Genomic DNA, 19,999 nt, shown 5'->3' on the forward strand with positions numbered 1-19,999 from the left:
TGTGTGTACTACCAGCCATGTTACCGTGTACAGTTTAAAATGTGTGTACTACCAGCCATGTTACCGTGTACAGTTTAAAATGTGTGTACTACCAGCCATGTTACCGTGTACACAGTTTAAAATGTGTGTACTACCAACCATGTTACCGTGTACAGTTTAAAATGTGTGTACTACCAGCCATGTTACCGTGTACAGTTTAAAATGTGTGTACTACCAGCCATGTTACCGTGTACACAGTTTAAAATGTGAGTACTACCAGCCATGTTACCGTGTACACAGTTTAAAATGTGTGTACTACCAACCATGTTACCGTGTACAGTTTAAAATGTGTGTACTACCAGCCATGTTACCGTGTACACAGTTTAAAATGTGTGTACTACCAGCCATGGTTACCGTGTACACAGTTTAAAATGTGTGTAATGAATAAAGGGACTATTTCCTCCTGTCTTACACACATTTTCTTTTCAATCAGGGAAGTGTGACTCATGTGCCTTACCAGATTTCAGGAGGTGGGGGGAGGGAATTCCTCTGGGATTGCTTCGACATCGTCGTAAACGTCCTCTGAAAAGAAACACACCTGCGTTACCAGGGAGACCACGAGTTCAAGGGCTGGGCCTTCAGGGAATATTTATAGGTATTGATAGTTTAGCAACAAGTTGCTGTGATGCACTGCACTGCTCAGAAACCTTGGATGGCTGGGCGGGGCAATTCGTGCTAAAGGTAATATTCAAAACAAGCAGAAATCAACGCAGAAAAAAGAAACATAGGATTTTACTCTTGTTCAGATCCTGTGACAAAAAAAAATAATGCACATAGTTTTAATTAATGTCATTTTATTTAAATTAATAAATCTTGGAGTTGGAGGACATGACTGCAATTTCTGTAAATAATTACATCAGAGGAAAAAAAAAAAAACTGCACTTTTACTGCAAAGTTTAGTAAAGGAAACTTGAGTGTTTTTATATATATTAGTGCCGTGAAAAAGTATTTGCCCCCCGTCTGATTTTCTGCATTTTTTGCACATTTTTCACATTGTATTTGGTCAGATTTTTTTGTGGATTGCAGTAGTATATAGAGGGAGTCTGAGAGAAAAAAAAATGGCACCAAAGTTTGGTGCTTCTTTCATTTGTTTGGTGTGCAAGGTAATCAAACATGCAATCTTCAGATGTGAAAAAGTTATTGCCCCCCCGAGTTAACTCAACCCAGTTAAAGGGATAATTAGGGTCAGCTGTTGAGTACTTTGGTTAACAACCAGCCTGATTTGGCCAGCCCCCCTGCCCAATATAAATCTGACTAACTTTGGCCCTTACCATCAGAGTGAAGTTGTCAGCACACAGGTTCTAGAGGCACATCATGCCACGAACAAAGAAGTTCCTGAAGACCTCGGGAAAAAAAGTTGTGATGCTATCAATCTGGAAAGGGTTACAAAAGCCATTTCTAAGGGCTCTGGGGGCTCCACCGAACCACAGTCAGAGCCATATTGAGCCATAAATGGAGAAAGTTTGGGACAGTAGTGAATCTTCCCAGGAGTGGCCGTCCTGCCAAAATCTCTCCAAAGAGCAAGGCATAAAATCGTCCAGGAAGTCACAAGAAGACCCTAGAACAACATCCCAAGGATCTGCAGGCCTCCTCTCGCCTCGGCTTAGGTCAGTGTTCATGACTCCACCATCAGAAAGACACTGGGCAAAAAATGGGATTCATGGCAGAGTAGCAAGGCGGAAACCATTGCTCACTAAGAAGAACATGAATGCTCGTCTCAAGTTTGCCAAAAAGCACCTGGATGATCCTCAAGAGTTCTGGAACAATGTTCTATGGACATATTCACTTTAATGGTTAGAGCTGAAGACTGGGAGGCAGCAGTATATCTACATATTCTCACCAAGCAGTGCTGTGTTTTTAATTTTCTGTCCAATTTCGCTCCCTCGCTGCGGCAATACCCCCACAAACAGCTCAGAAGAACTGAAGGTCACATTTTAAAATGTATATACATGCACTGAATTATCCTGATAAAGAAATACAATTGACTTCTTTTTTATGCATATTAAAATTAGATACTCACCATTATCTGCTTTTCGGTTGCTGTAAACAGAAATAGAAATAAATGTCAAACACAGAGTTTATATGTTTATTGTTAATAGAGGCTCCTGCAAGGAGTCCTGAAGCAAACCCCTCAGGGGTAGATGTACTAAAGTGTTGCGGCTGTCGCAATAGTAACAAACCAGTTGCAAACAAGTCAGAAGTCTAGGGTGAAATGTACTAAATGTACTAACATATATAATATATATTATTTGATCTTATTGTATTGTATTTTTATAGAGGGCATGGGCAGTATTTACTGTAAATAGGCAGCTCATTAAAGAGTGGGGGACTGTACGTTACTGTTACAGTCACTAATGAGAAATTATGGTATCTAAATTATTTTTTGTGTGAAGTCTGTTTGTCAAGTTGCAAAACAAAAAAAATTGGATAATGTTTAATAAAAAATATGTATGTAGTTAAAGCATGATTTATACTATTGATATATTTATCTATTTGAGTTGTTTTATTAATGTGTATCTGTAATAAAACGACATTTTTGTGAAAATAAAACGAAAAATTATAAAAAATAAATAAAAATAATTTCACACGAGGCTCTCTTATGGCTAAAGGGAGGGGCTAGTGTGGGCAAGGTATGCCATGGCTGGCTCATTCAAAAGCGAGGTGACAGACTAGTGAGCAGTTTGCTCAGAGGTCTGAAAGTTATAGTCTGTGCACCCATGGTTTGATATTATAAATAGCTGGATTTAATTCCTATAGTTTTGTTTTGTTTGAACTGTTTCTTTTATTTATTTTTTGGTCCTGAAAATAAATATTTCATTTGCATTTCAATTGCTTCTCCTGTTCTGCTTCCTGCAATACATCAGCCACTGGACCACACTAGCTTACAGACTCTTTCATTATTAATAATAGTATTACTTTTTAGATTGGAAAATATTGCAGCTGTTTATATAAGCATCTGAAAAAAAAACATTCCTAAAAAAAAACTACTTGATAGTTCCTACACTGAAACTAAACGGCTCAGATCGCTCACTTGAGTTGTAAAATATGTTCTACTTTTGTGCCATTTCCTTCATTCTTCACATTGCTCTTTAAAAATGGAAATGAAATCGCATTGCAGTTTATAAACTTGTGTGGCTGCTGACTGTTTCCCTCACCGGTGTCGTGGCAACCCCCCACCCCACTGTTTTCTGTGAAATACAATATTAATAGAAATGTATTCATCGCCGTGGTTTACTGTGAACTTTCAGTATTACAGATGTGTCATTTTAGACAGCAGACAGTATAAAAACATCACAACACAAAATAGCTCGTGAATGTCCATTTCCTCACGTTACGTTGAAACGGACCAGATAACATTTTTATTTTAATATTTTACACTAAATCGTGTGATATGAATATGCTAGTAATAACACATAGTTAAGCAATCATCTGTTTAATCTATATAGCTTATTCATTGTCATGGTTTGATGTTAACTTTTGGTATTACAGATGTAATGTACATTTTAGACACATGTTCATACATCATGTTCTGCACAGCAGAAGGCCTACTGGCTGAAACGTCCTGCATTATATATTTTTAAACATTTAAATAATGAAACCGTTTGTGTACATCCAAAACAACCTTTTCATTTTTTTCTACTGTATACTGTATTTACTTACTATGTCTTATTACAAACGTATTGGTATCACATGGACTAACTGCAACTTCAACACACAGGGCAGTACTGCCACTCACTCAAGTGTGGCTTTATATTGCGTAATTAACTTTAGTAAGCTATACTTTATATTATATTGTGTTTGTGGTTCTAGAGCATTTTGGTGCCATACATACATATCATCTTTAAATAGTTTTTATAAGATTTGTAACATTTGTGATTTTCTGGTGGGACTCGCTTACATGGCAGTTAGATACAGTAAAGAAGGCGCTCCGCAAAACGCTTGCTTCTTTGTATTTTGCAGGTGCAGTGTTTCAGGTGTCACGATGGGCCATGTCAGCTGCGTCAGCACAGATGAAAGTGCCAAGGACCTCAAAAACATGGCTGTTGAGTTTATATGTGCCAATGTAGCCTCAATATTGATGGAAATATTTTGTTTTATTATCCTATAAAACCGTAAGAAATTAAAAATGAGAACCATCTTTTTTTATGTTTATATATATTAGATAATGGCACCAGTACCGGACCATGTACTTATTAAAATTGTTATTGTTAGAGTTACATAAATAAATGTTAAGTTTTACAACTTATTTGTGTCTGTTCTTTACATATAAAAATGGTTTAATATAGTTCATAACTGATTAGAAAAGGTAGGCAAGGGGGAAGGAGGGTGGGATATAGGTGTGTGGAGTTCATCATTCTACGAAGAAACCATATAACAGGTAATCTTCGTCTTCTTGCCTCGTATGATGGACTCCACACACCGAGTGAACTCTACCATAGGAAGTGACAAAGGGTGGTAGGTTAGATATCAGTGCCCGAAGCCACAAAGAGTACTGAGTGAGCAAAGGTTGGCTGAGAAGAAGACACATTTAAGTTATAATATTTTATGAAGGTCTCGGAAGAGGCCCACATAGCTGTATTGCAAATGCTTGAATTGGGACTGATTTGAATTGTGCCCATGTAGTAGCCACCCTCTCACTGAGTGTGCTTTTACAGGTCCTGTGTATTGCCAATTTCTTGTCCACGTTATAACAGAACTCGATGCAAGATGTAATCCACCTAGAGATTGTCTGTTTAGAGACAGGGTTGCCTTGAGCTTGTGAGCTAAAAGCTACAAAAATATGTCCTGATGGTCTTTTTTTGATAATCCTATGAATACAGAAATTCAGCTGTCTGGCCTCTGATTTTAATTTGTGTGGTCCTTGGAAAAAATAAGGAAAAGTTTTTGATTTGATCTCGCTGGAACTGTGTTACCACTTCTGCAGACAATCTTGTCCCTGAACATCTGAGAATCTGAGAATAGAGTGCATCAATGCCCAGTGCTTGCAGCTCATCTGTCCTTCTTGCTGATGTTACTGCTACCAAGAATACAGTCTTCCATGTCAGGGATTTCTGGTCGTATGTTGCCATGGGTTCAAACAGTGGTCCCATGAGTCTATTCAGTACTAGACTTAGGTTCCATTGAGGAACGATATGTTTCTTTGGGGGCCTTAAGTGGTTAACCCCCTGAGAAATCTGGACACCGCAGGGTGCGAACCTACCAGGTGATATTCCCACCCTGGTAAAATACTAGATATTGCAGCGATATACACCTTGATGGAGGATAGTGCAAAACCCTCGTGGAACAGGTGGCCCAGTAAGATAAAAATGTTGGTAGATTTATATCTGTGTGGTACAAAGATTTTGAGTTGCACCAAAGAATGAATTCCTTGCCGGTATAGGATTGAAATGTAGATGTTTTTTTTTTTTTTTTTTTTTAAAGTATCAACATTACAATTAAATGCCAATAAAAAAAATCAAGAAAATACACAAAAATTCTGGCAAGGAGGCATACTGTGGCAGTACACCGGCAATTGCGACACTTACAAAGGAATCAATTCGTTAAGAACTTTTGGAAGCATGTTTTAAACAGTCGCAATTGTTGCTGGCATTTCCCAGTCTGCTTTTTCTTGTGTGTTGCCAGTTGTGCTCAATGCATTGTACTGTATACTATATAGGCCTACTGTACATACATATATTTTTCATATTTTATTGTATTTTTTTATAATCCGACAACTTATGTTGGACAATTTAGCGAGGGGCTACTGTATGATTATGAAAAGCTTTTTGATAGAATCACATTTTTTATTTATTGAAGGTGGGGGCCTGTGATGGAGAAAGAATGAATCTTGGTTATAAATCTCCCTCCTGACCTGTGAGGGCGCTGTGTAAAGAGAACAGTGTGCCACGGACTGGATGGTTTGGCAATTCATTCCAGGGAAAGGTGGAAGTCGGCCATCTAGAAAGGGGGCGGAGCCACAGTACACCAAGTCATCGCCCCAGATGGGAGGCGTTGTGGCAATCGCGGATTGGAGGAAAAGCGATTGTACTCTCTAATCAAGGGGGCGTGACTGAAGGTACAAAAGGTGATGAGGCAAAGCGAACTGTTCCTTTGTTATGGTTGTGAAAGAACCGCTGAAGGACTGTAAAATACATGTGAGTGTTTGTTTGCTTGTCGTTCTAATTGTACTCGAGTGTCACTGTTAGACGGCTAACACGATGCAGGAGCTAAAGGCCAGCACCAAACCCGGACAGCACTGCACTACAGTTCACTATTAATTATATTTCACCACTTGCACGTTAGCACTCACTCTGGACTTGTGATCGTGTTTGTGTTCTGTGTGTGTTTGTACTGTTATTATTATTTCGGGACTGAACCCTGTGATTTTAACTTTGCAGTACACATAGTGTATTGCCAATTACTATTATTTATGATTGCCAAACAATCAGGATTATAAATAAATGGATTGTTTAGACCGTTAACTTTGTTGTTTGTCACTGTTTGAGCATTGCATCACCTCTACACCTCTGCACTGCAAATCACTTTGCCACAGGGCCCCACTATAGAATCTGATGGGATTAAACTGCCTTCCGTTACTTATTTTAAAAAATGTTGCACGACTCTCACAATACTAGAGATCTCGCTAAAAAACCCCAACAAATATTTAATTTAGTATATTGCGGCTCTCTTTATTAACATATTTTCTCAGTACATACGGCAAAATGTATACTTTGCAGTAAGTTTGCGCTGCAACTGGAACATCTCAGTACATCTACCCCTCAGTCTGTCCAGCAGGAATATGGCTGCTATATAAGGTCAGAGGTCAATGTCTTAGGCAAGAAAACATCTGGCAGACAGTGTCGACAGAACAATGCAAGTAGGAAGTCAGAGTATGCCAGTGAGATCTATTCCCTGCCACAGCTGTAAAGTCAGAATTAGAGCAATCAGTATGACGGAAAAGTTGAGGATCATGACATTCACCAACAGTATTACAGACTAGTATAGAAAAAAGAGTTAGCAGTGAAGCCGATCACGTGCATGACGCTAGAACTAAAAGAGTTAGCAGTGAAGCCGATCACGTGCATGACGCTAGAACTAAAAGAGTTAGCAGTGAAGCCGATCACGTGCATGACGCTAGAACTAAAAGAGTTAGCAGTGAAGCCGATCACGTGCATGACGCTAGAACTAAAAGAGTTAGCAGTGAAGCCGATCACGTGCATGACGCTAGAACTAAAAGAGTTAGCAGTGAAGCCGATCACGTGCATGACGCTAGAACTAAAAGAGTTAGCAGTGAAGCCGATCACGTGCGTGACGCTAGAACTAAAAGAGTTAGCAGTGAAGCCGATCACGTGCGTGACGCTAGAACTAAAAGAGTTAGCAGTGAAGCCGATCACGTGCGTGACGCTAGAACTAAAAGAGTTAGCAGTGAAGCCGATCACGTGCATGACGCTAGAACTAAAAGAGTTAGCAGTGAAGCCGATCACGTGCGTGACGCTAGAACTAAAAGAGTTAGCAGTGAAGCCGATCACGTGCGTGACGCTAGAACTAAAAGAGTTAGCAGTGAAGCCGATCACGTGCATGACGCTAGAACTAAAAGAGTTAGCAGTGAAGCCGATCACGTGCGTGACGCTAGAACTAAAAGAGTTAGCAGTGAAGCCGATCACGTGCGTGACGCTAGAACTAAAAGAGTTAGCAGTGAAGCCGATCACGTGCATGACGCTAGAACTGAAAGAGTTAGCAGTGAAGCCGATCACGTGCATGACGCTAGAACTAAAAGAGTTAGCAGTGAAGCCGATCACGTGCGTGACGCTAGAACTAAAAGAGTTAGCAGTGAAGCCGATCACGTGCGTGACGCTAGAACTAAAAGAGTTAGCAGTGAAGCCGATCACGTGCGTGACGCTAGAACTAAAAGAGTTAGCAGTGAAGCCGATCACGTGCATGACGCTAGAACTAAAAGAGTTAGCAGTGAAGCCGATCACGTGCGTGACGCTAGAACTGAAAGAGTTAGCAGTGAAGCCGATCACGTGCGTGACGCTAGAACTAAAAGAGTTAGCAGTGAAGCCGATCACGTGCATGACGCTAGAACTAAAAGAGTTAGCAGTGAAGCCGATCACGTGCGTGACGCTAGAACTAAAAGAGTTAGCAGTGAAGCCGATCACGTGCGTGACGCTAGAACTAAAAGAGTTAGCAGTGAAGCCGATCACGTGCGTGACGCTAGAACTAAAAGAGTTAGCAGTGAAGCCGATCACGTGCTTGACGCTAGAACTAAAAGAGTTAGCAGTGAAGCCGATCACGTGCGTGACGCTAGAACTAAAAGAGTTAGCAGTGAAGCCGATCACGTGCGTGACGCTAGAACTAAAAGAGTTAGCAGTGAAGCCGATCACGTGCGTGACGCTAGAACTAAAAGAGTTAGCAGTGAAGCCGATCACGTGCGTGACGCTAGAACTAAAAGAGTTAGCAGTGAAGCCGATCACGTGCGTGACGCTAGAACTAAAAGAGTTAGCAGTGAAGCCGATCACGTGCGTGACGCTAGAACTGAAAGAGTTAGCAGTGAAGCCGATCACGTGCGTGACGCTAGAACTGAAAGAGTTAGCAGTGAAGCCGATCACGTGCATGACGCTAGAACTGAAAGAGTTAGCAGTGAAGCCGATCACGTGCGTGACGCTAGAACTAAAAGAGTTAGCAGTGAAGCCGATCACGTGCGTGACGCTAGAACTAAAAGAGTTAGCAGTGAAGCCGATCACGTGCATGACGCTAGAACTAAAAGAGTTAGCAGTGAAGCCGATCACGTGCGTGACGCTAGAACTAAAAGAGTTAGCAGTGAAGCCGATCACGTGCATGACGCTAGAACTAAAAGAGTTAGCAGTGAAGCCGATCACGTGCATGACGCTAGAACTATTTATTTTTCTGCAAAAAAAGCTTTCTGGCACATCTTCACAGAAAGTTATAGATTTTATCAATAAAGGCTCAGCATCTTAGTATTTGTCTATAAGTTTAACTGAAAAGGTTTTTTTGAGGATTGTATATTCATTTTCACAATAATTTTAGCATTCATTTTCCACTATTAAACTAACTGTAGCTAATAGAATAATCATGTAAATCTCACCTGTTTTGTTCTTCCATTAGCTACATTAGTCTAAAATGTGCAGTTTTGAAAAACAAAAACACGTTATAGCAAACTTGTATTTTCATTTTATCTGGTACTACTTTAGGTTAAAGGAAGTTCTTGGTTTCCTTGATTTTTTCTCAGGTCATTTGTTACACTTGCACTTCCCTGGTCACTTAACCACAGCAGTGTCTTCTGAGTCACGTTATTGGCTGAAAGCATGTCAGTCGATAGGGGAAGCAGCTGGTTGGTTTATGACAAGAAAGAAGCTATTGGAGGGGTGGGGACAATTTTACCCTCCAGGTGAACTGACCACGGAAGTGCAACACTAACGGAAAGCATTGCTTGTAAACAGAGATTTATTTACTAAATGTAGTACCATATATAATGTTATAAATACACGAGTTTCTTTCAAAATTGCAAATTTGAGACAACAAATGGAAGTGCACAACAGGGAATTATTTTGTTAGTAACAATCACTATGCGAGCCGGGCTGAGAGAGACAATCACTGTGTGAGTCAGGCTGAGAGAAACAATCACTATGTGAGTCAGGCTGAGAGAGACAATCACTGTGTGAGTCGGGCTGCAGAGAGACAATCACTGTGTGAGTCAGGCTGAGAGAGACAATCACTGTGTGAGTCAGGCTGAGAGAAACAATCACTATGTGAGTCAGGCTGAGAGAGACAATCACTGTGTGAGTCAGGCTGCAGAGAGACAATCACTGTGTGAGTCAGGCTGAGAGAGACAATCACTGTGTGAGTCGGGCTGCAGAGAGACAATCACTGTGTGAGTCAGGCTGAGAGAGACAATCACTGTGTGAGTCGGGCTGCAGAGAGACAATCACTGTGTGAGTCGGGCTGCAGAGAGACAATCACTGTGTGAGTCAGGCTGAGAGAGACAATCACTGTGTGAGTCAGGCTGAGAGAAACAATCACTATGTGAGTCAGGCTGAGAGAGACAATCACTGTGTGAGTCAGGCTGCAGAGAGACAATCACTGTGTGAGTCAGGCTGAGAGAGACAATCACTGTGTGAGTCAGGCTGAGAGAGACAATCACTGTGTGAGTCAGGCTGCAGAGAGACAATCACTGTGTGAGTCAGGCTGAGAGAGACAATCACTGTGTGAGTCGGGCTGCAGAGAGACAATCACTGTGTGAGTCAGGCTGAGAGAGACAATCACTGTGTGAGTCGGGCTGCAGAGAGACAATCACTGTGTGAGTCAGGCTGCAGAGAGACAATCACTGTGTGAGTCAGGCTGAGAGAGACAATCACTGTGTGAGTCAGGCTGAGAGAGACAATCACTGTGTGAGTCGGGCTGCAGAGAGACAATCACTGTGTGAGTCGGGCTGAGAGAGACAATCACTGTGTGAGTCAGGCTGCAGAGAGACAATCACTGTGTGAGTCAGACTGAGAGAGACAATCACTATGCGAGCCGGGCTGCAGAGAGACAATCACTGTGTGAGTCAGGCTGCAGAGAGACAATCACTGTGTGAGTCAGGCTGCAGAGAGACAATCACTGTGTGAGTCAGGCTGAGAGAAACAATCACTATGTGAGTCAGGCTGAGAGAGACAATCACTGTGTGAGTCAGGCTGCAGAGAGACAATCACTGTGTGAGTCAGGCTGAGAGAGACAATCACTGTGTGAGTCGGGCTGCAGAGAGACAATCACTGTGTGAGTCAGGCTGAGAGAGACAATCACTGTGTGAGTCGGGCTGCAGAGAGACAATCACTGTGTGAGTCAGGCTGCAGAGAGACAATCACTGTGTGAGTCAGGCTGAGAGAGACAATCACTGTGTGAGTCAGGCTGAGAGAGACAATCACTGTGTGAGTCAGGCTGAGAGAGACAATCACTGTGTGAGTCAGGCTGAGAGAGACAATCACTGTGTGAGTCAGGTTGAGAGAAACAATCACTGTGTGAGTCAGGCTGAGAGAGACAATCACTGTGTGAGTCAGGCTGCAGAGAGACAATCACTGTGTGAGTCAGGCTGAGAGAGACAATCACTGTGTGAGTCGGGCTGCAGAGAGACAATCACTGTGTGAGTCAGGCTGAGAGAGACAATCACTGTGTGAGTCGGGCTGCAGAGAGACAATCACTGTGTGAGTCAGGCTGCAGAGAGACAATCACTGTGTGAGTCAGGCTGAGAGAGACAATCACTGTGTGAGTCAGGCTGAGAGAGACAATCACTGTGTGAGTCGGGCTGCAGAGAGACAATCACTGTGTGAGTCGGGCTGAGAGAGACAATCACTGTGTGAGTCAGGCTGCAGAGAGACAATCACTGTGTGAGTCAGACTGAGAGAGACAATCACTATGCGAGCCGGGCTGCAGAGAGACAATCACTGTGTGAGTCAGGCTGCAGAGAGACAATCACTGTGTGAGTCAGGCTGCAGAGAGACAATCACTGTGTGAGTCAGGCTGCAGAGAGACAATCACTGTGTGAGTCAGACTGAGAGAGACAATCACTATGCGAGCCGGGCTGCAGAGAGACAATCACTGTGAGAGTCAGGCTGCAGAGAGACAATCACTTTACCCACAGTGTGTTGTGTTGTGCAATGCAGTGCCCGCTGATAGGCCTGTCAGGGTGTAGGGTGTACGGTGTTACCTGCTCATTTGCTCCGAGGAGCCCACATCATCGTAGAAATCCTCATCCTGCACGGGCCCCGAGGAGGACTCGAGCACCCGGCTTCGGCCCTGGCTCTGAATCTTCCGCTTCACTTCCTCATAATCCACGTCCACGCTGGTGTTGTTAATGTAGCCGTCTGTCCGGGAAAAGCAACATTCATGACAAATACAAAATACTATGAAATAAAAATAAAGCAGTCATTAAAACTAAATACAAATATTTGGTAAAAGCTGACACCTGGCTGTTCACAATACTCAGTTATTTCTAAATATTAGGGCTGTGAAGATACTTTATCTTGTTTTTTTTTTTTTATTGCTGGCAGTTATTAAATGAAACCAAACAAGCTATAAAAGAATGTGTTAATCTGATGGGAGTCTGCATTGCAAAAATATTATAATGCAATTACACATAAAAAGTTAACAAGGTTCAGAAGCACAAAACCCTTCACTCACAGGTTCCGTCGAATGTTCGGGCAAGCCACTTTCCTTCAGGATTGTTCTTCACCCTCACGATCTCCACGATCTCTCCCTGCTTGACGTACAGATCGTTCTTTCCTCCACGACAGTCCACCCTAACCTTCGCTGAGTGAATGACCTCCACTGAACCTGTCAGCTACACAGACACAACAGGATGCTTATTTCATTTAGAATATACAAGCCCTGTGGAAGACTGTAAAACAGAATCTTGACAAGAACTTGAAGCTGTAAGAACAAGTACATAATCTCAATGATACTGTCATTCTTGCCAGCCAGTAGCTTGTATTGCAGGCATATCACATCCCTCTCAGATGAAAAGAATCCAGTGAGGAGCAACCAGACTAATCCCAGGGCTAAAGGAATCAGTTACAAAGATGAAAACGGAATCAAATGAGCAGAGAACAAGGGGAACTTGATTGAAGTCTTTAAAAAGGAGCACAGAAAGCAAGATCAGAGGACTGATTTAAAGCACTATTGTATTTTGCCTACAAGTGACGTCCAAAAATGAAACATTTACTATGGAAGTTGTTTCACCTTTAATGGAACTACCACAGGGTATATTTGCAGAGCTTGTCTATTGACACATTATTATTTTTCTCATGCATATCACATTTTATGTAGGCCCTCTTGTTTTGAGGCTGATTTTAAGGCGCATTTTTCTACTTTGCAGCCATTTTGCCATAATGCCATCTTAGAGCTTCAGTGATCAGCATGTTGTAGAGCATTATGAGACATGATAAATATTAAAACATGATATTGTTCAACAATGGTGCTCACTTGTATGGAACACAAATGTATATTCCCTTCATACAGTGGCTCATTAAGGACAGCGGAAAAAATAAATAGAAATGTGTTCTGTCATGATCATGGGATACATTCTCTCAGGATTTCGACATTTCAAACCGTTATGTTGAGATCACAAGATAAATTATTTAATGTATTTTTACCATGCCCTCAATGAGCCATGTACCATTTTTAAAACAGTTTATGTGAACTCCCCGGGTTACGAGAAGTTGCCTTGCCAAGACTTGGAGAAAATATATGCATTATAGAGTACAGCAAAGATAGGAAACCTTTTTTTATTTCGATTGCCCTATTATTTTACCCCCGGTTTTCCAATTCTGTTCCCTCACGGCAGCAATTCCCCATCACAGTGCAGGAGAAATGGAGGTCAATGGGTGTCATCCAATCCCACGACCAAGCCAACTGCCTCTTTACACCCAGGAACTTGAGCTACCAGCCCTGTCCTGCCCTGCCCCACCCTGCCCTGCCCTGCTTGAGCTCACCAGGTGCCTGGCTATTGAGGGTTGCTGTAACCTGTGGGAGCACCAGTGTCAATGTGATGCACCCCAAAGCAAAGACTGGCAACTTTGTAAAGCCAGGAACCCACGCTCTCCTGACTGTATGACTCTCTCTGCACACCACGTGACGGTGAGCAACTCAGGGATCCCAACAAAGATAGGAAACTTAACACGCTACAAATATACATCCACTGAGTGAAGGATTTGAAAGGTATGGTTATTCAGAGTGCTTTTCTACCTTGAATTTCTTCCTGAACTCGCTTTCTCGTTTCTGCCTCTCTTTCATTTCTTTCTTGTCGAGCTCCTGCTGCCGCTTCAGTTCCTTCTGTCTCTTCTTGTTGTCTCCTGTTTTGTGATGCTGGGTCTCTGTGCTGAAGGAGGAGGAGAGGGACAGTGTTTAACAAGCTCACAAATGGAGTGTATTAGAATAACTTTGGTTTTGATAAAGGTATGGTAAAGCATATTAAAAACCATTGTAAACTATGGTAAATTTATACCATGGGTAAGCCTGGGAAAACTGCAAAATGACTGGTAAAGTTTTCTAAGGGTACCAGGAGAACATGCCCTACACCACTGCGATGCCCCACAGACAGGTCCTAATAAAGTGGCCTGGCAGTGTGTTTGTACAGACAGACGCCCCCATACTATACAGGTTTAGATATTGTTAATAACTTTGTTTCATCACAATCGGATATGCAGTTCAGAGCTTTCTGAACAGGGCCCAGTAACCCTGCAATGAGATGAAGCCAATGAAAGCCTTACCTGTCAACCTCTTCATAGATCTCACTGCCATCGCTGTCCTGTACAGAGAAAGCAATGCGCTCAGTTTTATTAACAGCTGGATCAGGGAATATTCATCTTTAAAAAGCAACTTGGCATGGGTCTGAATTATCAGAGTCCCTCATCGAATGTATTCTTCTTCAAGTTCACTTTTTATATCTGTATCAGTCATCAAATCCCAGGGACTTTTTAAAAGTCAGAAGCTTAGAAAGTTTAGAGCAACGTTTCCCAAAGTGGGGGTCGCGACCCAAATACGTGTCAATGCAAGGTTTCTGATGGGTCGTCAAACAATCCACAAAATATGACGTTTAGTGCACACTATTAAGATTTTGTTTCACTATACAACTTCTTGTGCTTATATTCAAAATAAATATAATTTGCATATAAATCATAAGCAGTAATTATGTAAACAATGTATTTTTTTTATCACCAGTCTTCTGCTTTAAATATGAACCGGAAAATAATGCATAAGAGGACATTTTATTTGCGTTTACTTGTGATTTTGAAAACAGGTGTTCAAATGGATGCAAAACGAAAGATGTCTAATCCTACTTGCAGCTCAAAGAAACAAGAAATTCTCAGAATTCTCAGAAATTCTCAGAAGAGGGCAGCAGTGTGGAGTAGTGGTTAGGGCTCTGGACTCTTGACCGGAGGGTTGTGGGTTCAATCCCAGATGGGTGGACACTGCTGCTGTACCCTTGAGCAAGGTACTTTACCTAGATTGCTCCAGTAAATACCCAACTGTATAAATGGGGAATTGTATGTAAAAATAATGTGATATCTTGTAACAATTGTAAGTCGCCCTGGATAAGGGCGTCTGCTAAGAAATAAATAATAATAATAATTACATAAGAACATAAGAACATGAGAAAGTTTACAAACGAGCTTGTTTGGTTGTAAGTAGCTTATTGATCCCAGAATCTCATCAAGAAGCTTCTTGAAGGATCCCAGGGTGTCAGCTTCAACAACATTATGGGGGAGTTGGTTCCAAACCCTCACAATTCTCTGTGTAAAAAAGTGCCTCCTATTTTCTGTTCTGAATGCCCCTTTATCTAATATCCATTTGTGACCCCTGGTCCTTGTTTCTTTTTTCAGGTCGAAAAAGTCCCCTGGGTCGACACTGTCAATACCTTTTAGAATTTTGAATGCTTGAATCAGATCACAGCGTAGTCTTCTTTGTTCAAGACTGAATAGATTCAATTCTTTTAGCCTGTCTGCATACGACATGCCTTTTAAACCCGGGATAATTCTGGTTGCTCTTATTTGCACTCTTTCTAGAGCAGCAATATCCTTTTTGTATCGAGATGACCAGAACTGAACACAATATTCTAGATGAGGTCTTACTAATGCATTGTAAAGTTTTAACATTAATTCCCTTGATTTAAATTCAACACTTTTCACAATATATCCGAGCATATTGTTGGCCTTTTTTTATAGCTTCCCCACATTGTCTAGATGAAGACATTTCTGAGTCAACATAAACTCCTAGGTCTTTTCATAGATTCCTTCTTCAATTTCAGTATCTCCCATATGATATTTATAATGCACATTTTTTTTGCCTGCGTGCAGTACCTTACACTTTTCTCTATTAAATGTAATTTGCCATGTGTCTGCCCAGTTCTGAATGCTTTTTAGATCATTTTGAATGACCTTTGCTCTTCCTATTTTGTGTCATCTGCAAATTTAACAAGTTTGCTTACTATACCAGAATCTAAATCATGAATGTAGATTAGGAATAGCAGAGGACCTAATTCTGATCCCCGTGGTACACCACTGGTTACCTCGCTCCATTTTGAGGTTTCTCCTCTAATCAGTACTTTCTGTTTTCTACATGTTAACCACTCCCTAATATGCATGCATTTCCTTGAATCCCTACTGCGTTCAGTTTGAGGATTAATCTTTTATGCGGGACTTTGTCAAAAGCTTTCTGAAAATCTAAATAAACCATGTCATATGCTTTGCAATTATCCATTGTCGATGTTGCATCCTCAAGAAAGTCAAGTAGGTTAATTAGACACGATCTCCCTTTCCTAAAACCATGCTGACAGGATACTGTTACCATATAGGTAATTTTCCATGTTGGATCTTATTACAGTTTCCATAAGTTTACATATAAGAGAAGTCAGGCTTATTGGTCTGTAGTTACCTGGTTCGGTTTTGTCTCCCTTTTTGTGGATCGGTATTATGTTTGCAATTCTCCAGTCTGTCAGTACAACCCCTGTGTCAAGAGACTGTTGCATGATCTTGGTTAACTTCTTATATTAACTTCGGTTTTTCTTACATTGGAAACGAGGATGGTCCGACTACTCATTGTGTCATTTGTTGTGTAGTACTGGCTAACGAAGCCTTAAGCCATCCAAATGGCATCTTGAGACACAGCATCCAGAAGCTGATCAATTAGCTGAACAGCAAACGTTCTTGAAAAAAATCGATCACTGTCTCAGAGAAGGAGATGAATGTGTCCTACCTGGTTACAATGCATATACTGCAAAAAACTGCACACAATTGCTGAGTAACTAATATTACCAGTGGGAATCGACATGAAATCCTGGGCACCAGTGCTGCAGAAAAGTTAAAAGTAATTTGCTTTCTACACCGTGGAGCTCTGGCCTGTAAGAACATGTCTGATGAAATTCATGCTGTTTTAAATGCACACTGAAATACATTGGCTTTCCCATGGGAAGATGCTGCAGCATCTGTTTGAGCTTCAAAAAGGGTGCATTCATTCCTCACTGAAAAAAGCACCCCTTGCCGATTATACTGATGACAATAATTGGCTTCTTTAGCTGGCATACCTTGCGGATTTATTCACTTACCTAAACGAATTACATTTAGTAATGCACGGAAAAGGTGGAAAAGCTGCAACTGTGGCAGAAACTAATGATAGAATGCCGTTAGGAAATCTTTCTACTTCTGTCTGAATTTATTGAAAAAAACGAGGAGTTGATTGGTTAAGTATTTAAGTTAAAATATCGAATAGTGAATAATTTGGGGTCGTGGGTTCATTATTCCTGTGTTCAACTGGGTCGCAAGCTGGTACACCAGAGTGCAACCACTAACCTGTCACCAGGCAACATGTATTTATTTATTTATGTATTGCATTTATATAGCGCTTTTTATACAAAAGTATCGCAAAGCACTGTACAGTACATAGCAGAAAAAAACAACAAACCACAATACATTTGTATAGCATGTCACACACACAACTGCCACAATCAGACCATTTAAATAACATATTTAAATAACAGTATACACTGTTATATGGTGGCAATACATTAGCTCTGATTGACTGGAATTACTTGGTTAGTATCATGCACTTTAACAGTGATATCACAAGGGAATTCTTACCTCATCTCCTTGATTAGACCCTTGGTTGTTCCAGGAATCTGAAAACAAACGCACTTTTAGTTCAACATATTTTGATTCATTAGCTAACAACCAGTTCTGTAGCAGGTCCTCCTGGGCTAGAGACTGGGAGAAAACCCTGGAACTGGGTAAAGCGTTGATGGACACAGATGGTACTGGAACAAATCCACTCACTGAAGCCAACTTTAATTATAGACACCAGGCTATGGAAGTTGACCAAGATCTATTTGCTGTCTCTGTGATATAAGATCAGGGGTTAGGGGTGTGTGCAATGCTGTTCTCCCTGGAGGCCTGGCTGTCTCTGTGATATAAGATCAGGGGTTAGGGGTGTGTGCAGTGCTGTTCTCCCTGGAGGCCTGGCTGTCTCTGTGATATAAGATCAGGGTTTTAGGGGTGTGTGCAATGCTGTTCTCCCTGGAGGCCTGGCTGTCTCTGTGATATAAGATCAGGGGTTAGGGGTGTGTGCAGTGCTGTTCTCCCTGGAGGCCTGGCTCTCTCTGTGATATAAGATCAGGGGTTAGGGGTGTGTGCAATGCTGTTCTCCTTGGAGGCCTGGCTTAATGGAACAGTTAAGATCATTGTGCACCTCTACGTGCAATTACCTAAACACCTTGAAGCTTCATTGGTTGGAGCTCGTACTACTCAGAAAACCCTGTGGGTTTCATGTTCTATTTTGATAGGCTGCTTTGGGAGATCTCATTAGAGAAGACTAGTGAAGGGGGTTAATGATTGGAGTTCAGGCTTGATCTGAGGGATGTTAGATGGGCAGGATAATAAAGGAGCATGGCCAACACAAAGCAGTTTCCAGCCAGTAGTGTTCAATAGCGTAATCTGTCAGGTGTTTCACCCGAGACACTATTTCAAACACAGCACAGAAACCCAGACCAGAGGAGGGAGACAGTAAGTGGAAATTCAGTGGAGACTATAAGAAACTACGTCAAGTAGACAACAACATTGGGAAGAGCACCTAAGCCCACTCCATGCCTAGACAAGGCTGTGATTGTGGTTGATGATAAGGAGGAGGGGGGGTCAGAAATGACTCAGAACTTGATGATAGAGTAATTGAACTCCCCCCCAGCTGTGATGAACAGCAAGCCTGGGAGATCCCTTGACTGCAGGTCAGTAGCACAGTCCTGTACCTTGCTTGATGGTGGGGGGTGGGGGGACAGTGACTCTGTGGGTCAGTAGCACAGTCCTGTACCTTGCTTGATGGTGGGGGGGGGGGGACGACAGTGACTCTGTGGGTCAGTAGCACAGTCCTGTACCTTGCTTGGCGGGCAGGGGGGGCGGTGACTCTGTGGATCAGTAGCACAGTCCTGTACCTTGCTTGATGGTTGGGGGGCTGGGGGGGGGGGGGTGACTCTGTGGGTCAGTAGCACAGTCCTGTACCTTGCTTGGCGGGCAGGGGGGGCGGTGACTCTGTGGATCAGTAGCACAGTTCTGTACCTTGCTTGATGGTTGGGGGGGGGGGGGGCGGTGACTCTGTGGGTCAGTAGCACAGTCCTGTACCTTGCTTGGCGGGCAGGGGTGGGGGGGCAGGGAATGGCGGGACGAAATCCACGTCGTCGTATGTGTCCTGCTCTTCTTCCTCAGGCCTGTGAAATCAGAGACAGTCTTGGTTGAGAATTCTGAAATAACTGTCACTTACAGGTATAATGCAAAAGGGTTATAAAGAAAGTATTCTTTTCCCACAGGTTATTAAAAGTTCAGCAGGGATCATAGCCACAAGCCTAGCGGCTGAAAACCATTTTAGGTAGCCTTAGTTCAGTATCCCACAAGGGCTTTTTGCATCATCAATGTGTGATTAAAGGTTAGAGAGTGAGACTAATTGAATTATTTGTCTCACCTTCAAGTAATTGTAGCTAACAAAATAGTTGAGCGGAGGTGAAATGACTCAAGAATTGACAGTGCAAGAGATATCCTAAGAATAAGGCACAAAAACTTTCTTTTAACCAAAAGTACGACTTTAAAATGAAAAAAAAACATGTGTGCTATATCATATGTTCCAAATTGGGGAGAAAATAAGAAAAATAATTGGCAATTCCAAATTAAAAATAAAAAAAAAAAGTTTACATTTGAGACCTATGTAAGCTATAGAGGTGCAAAACAGGGACGATGTATGGAATTATTTTGTTAGCTAAAATGATTAAGATGTGTACAGTACAATGGATCTATCATCAGACTCCAGCCATGCACCTGGATCTAGTTTGCTTCTAAAGCCACACTCTCGCCTCTGCAGATTATACCTGCCAATAAGAGATTTGTCTAAGAGGTCTTTATCCACACCAACTTGCCTGATTGCATCAGCTCAATAACTGAGCAAGGTCAGGAAA

General features: G+C 41.9%; 1 protein-coding gene across 1 annotated transcript in view; it reads right to left on the bottom strand.

Annotated features, from left to right (window-relative positions):
- Nucleotides 1-502: 502 nt before the first annotated feature.
- LOC131721030 (FYN-binding protein 1-like) overlaps nucleotides 503-19,999 on the bottom strand; it is a 53,435-nt gene continuing 33,938 nt past the window's right edge. Inside the window, exons 4-11 of the mRNA XM_059013928.1 lie at nucleotides 19,176-19,261; nucleotides 17,649-17,686; nucleotides 14,283-14,320; nucleotides 13,759-13,891; nucleotides 12,196-12,355; nucleotides 11,723-11,879; nucleotides 2,060-2,079; nucleotides 503-561 (exon numbers count right to left, since the gene is read on the bottom strand). Coding sequence (XP_058869911.1) covers nucleotides 503-561; nucleotides 2,060-2,079; nucleotides 11,723-11,879; nucleotides 12,196-12,355; nucleotides 13,759-13,891; nucleotides 14,283-14,320; nucleotides 17,649-17,686; nucleotides 19,176-19,261 — 691 coding nt within the window. The remainder of the gene's footprint in view (nucleotides 562-2,059; nucleotides 2,080-11,722; nucleotides 11,880-12,195; nucleotides 12,356-13,758; nucleotides 13,892-14,282; nucleotides 14,321-17,648; nucleotides 17,687-19,175; nucleotides 19,262-19,999) is intronic.

Source organism: Acipenser ruthenus, chromosome 47 (genome assembly GCF_902713425.1).
Source record: "Acipenser ruthenus chromosome 47, fAciRut3.2 maternal haplotype, whole genome shotgun sequence".
Lineage (NCBI taxonomy): Eukaryota > Metazoa > Chordata > Actinopteri > Acipenseriformes > Acipenseridae > Acipenser > Acipenser ruthenus.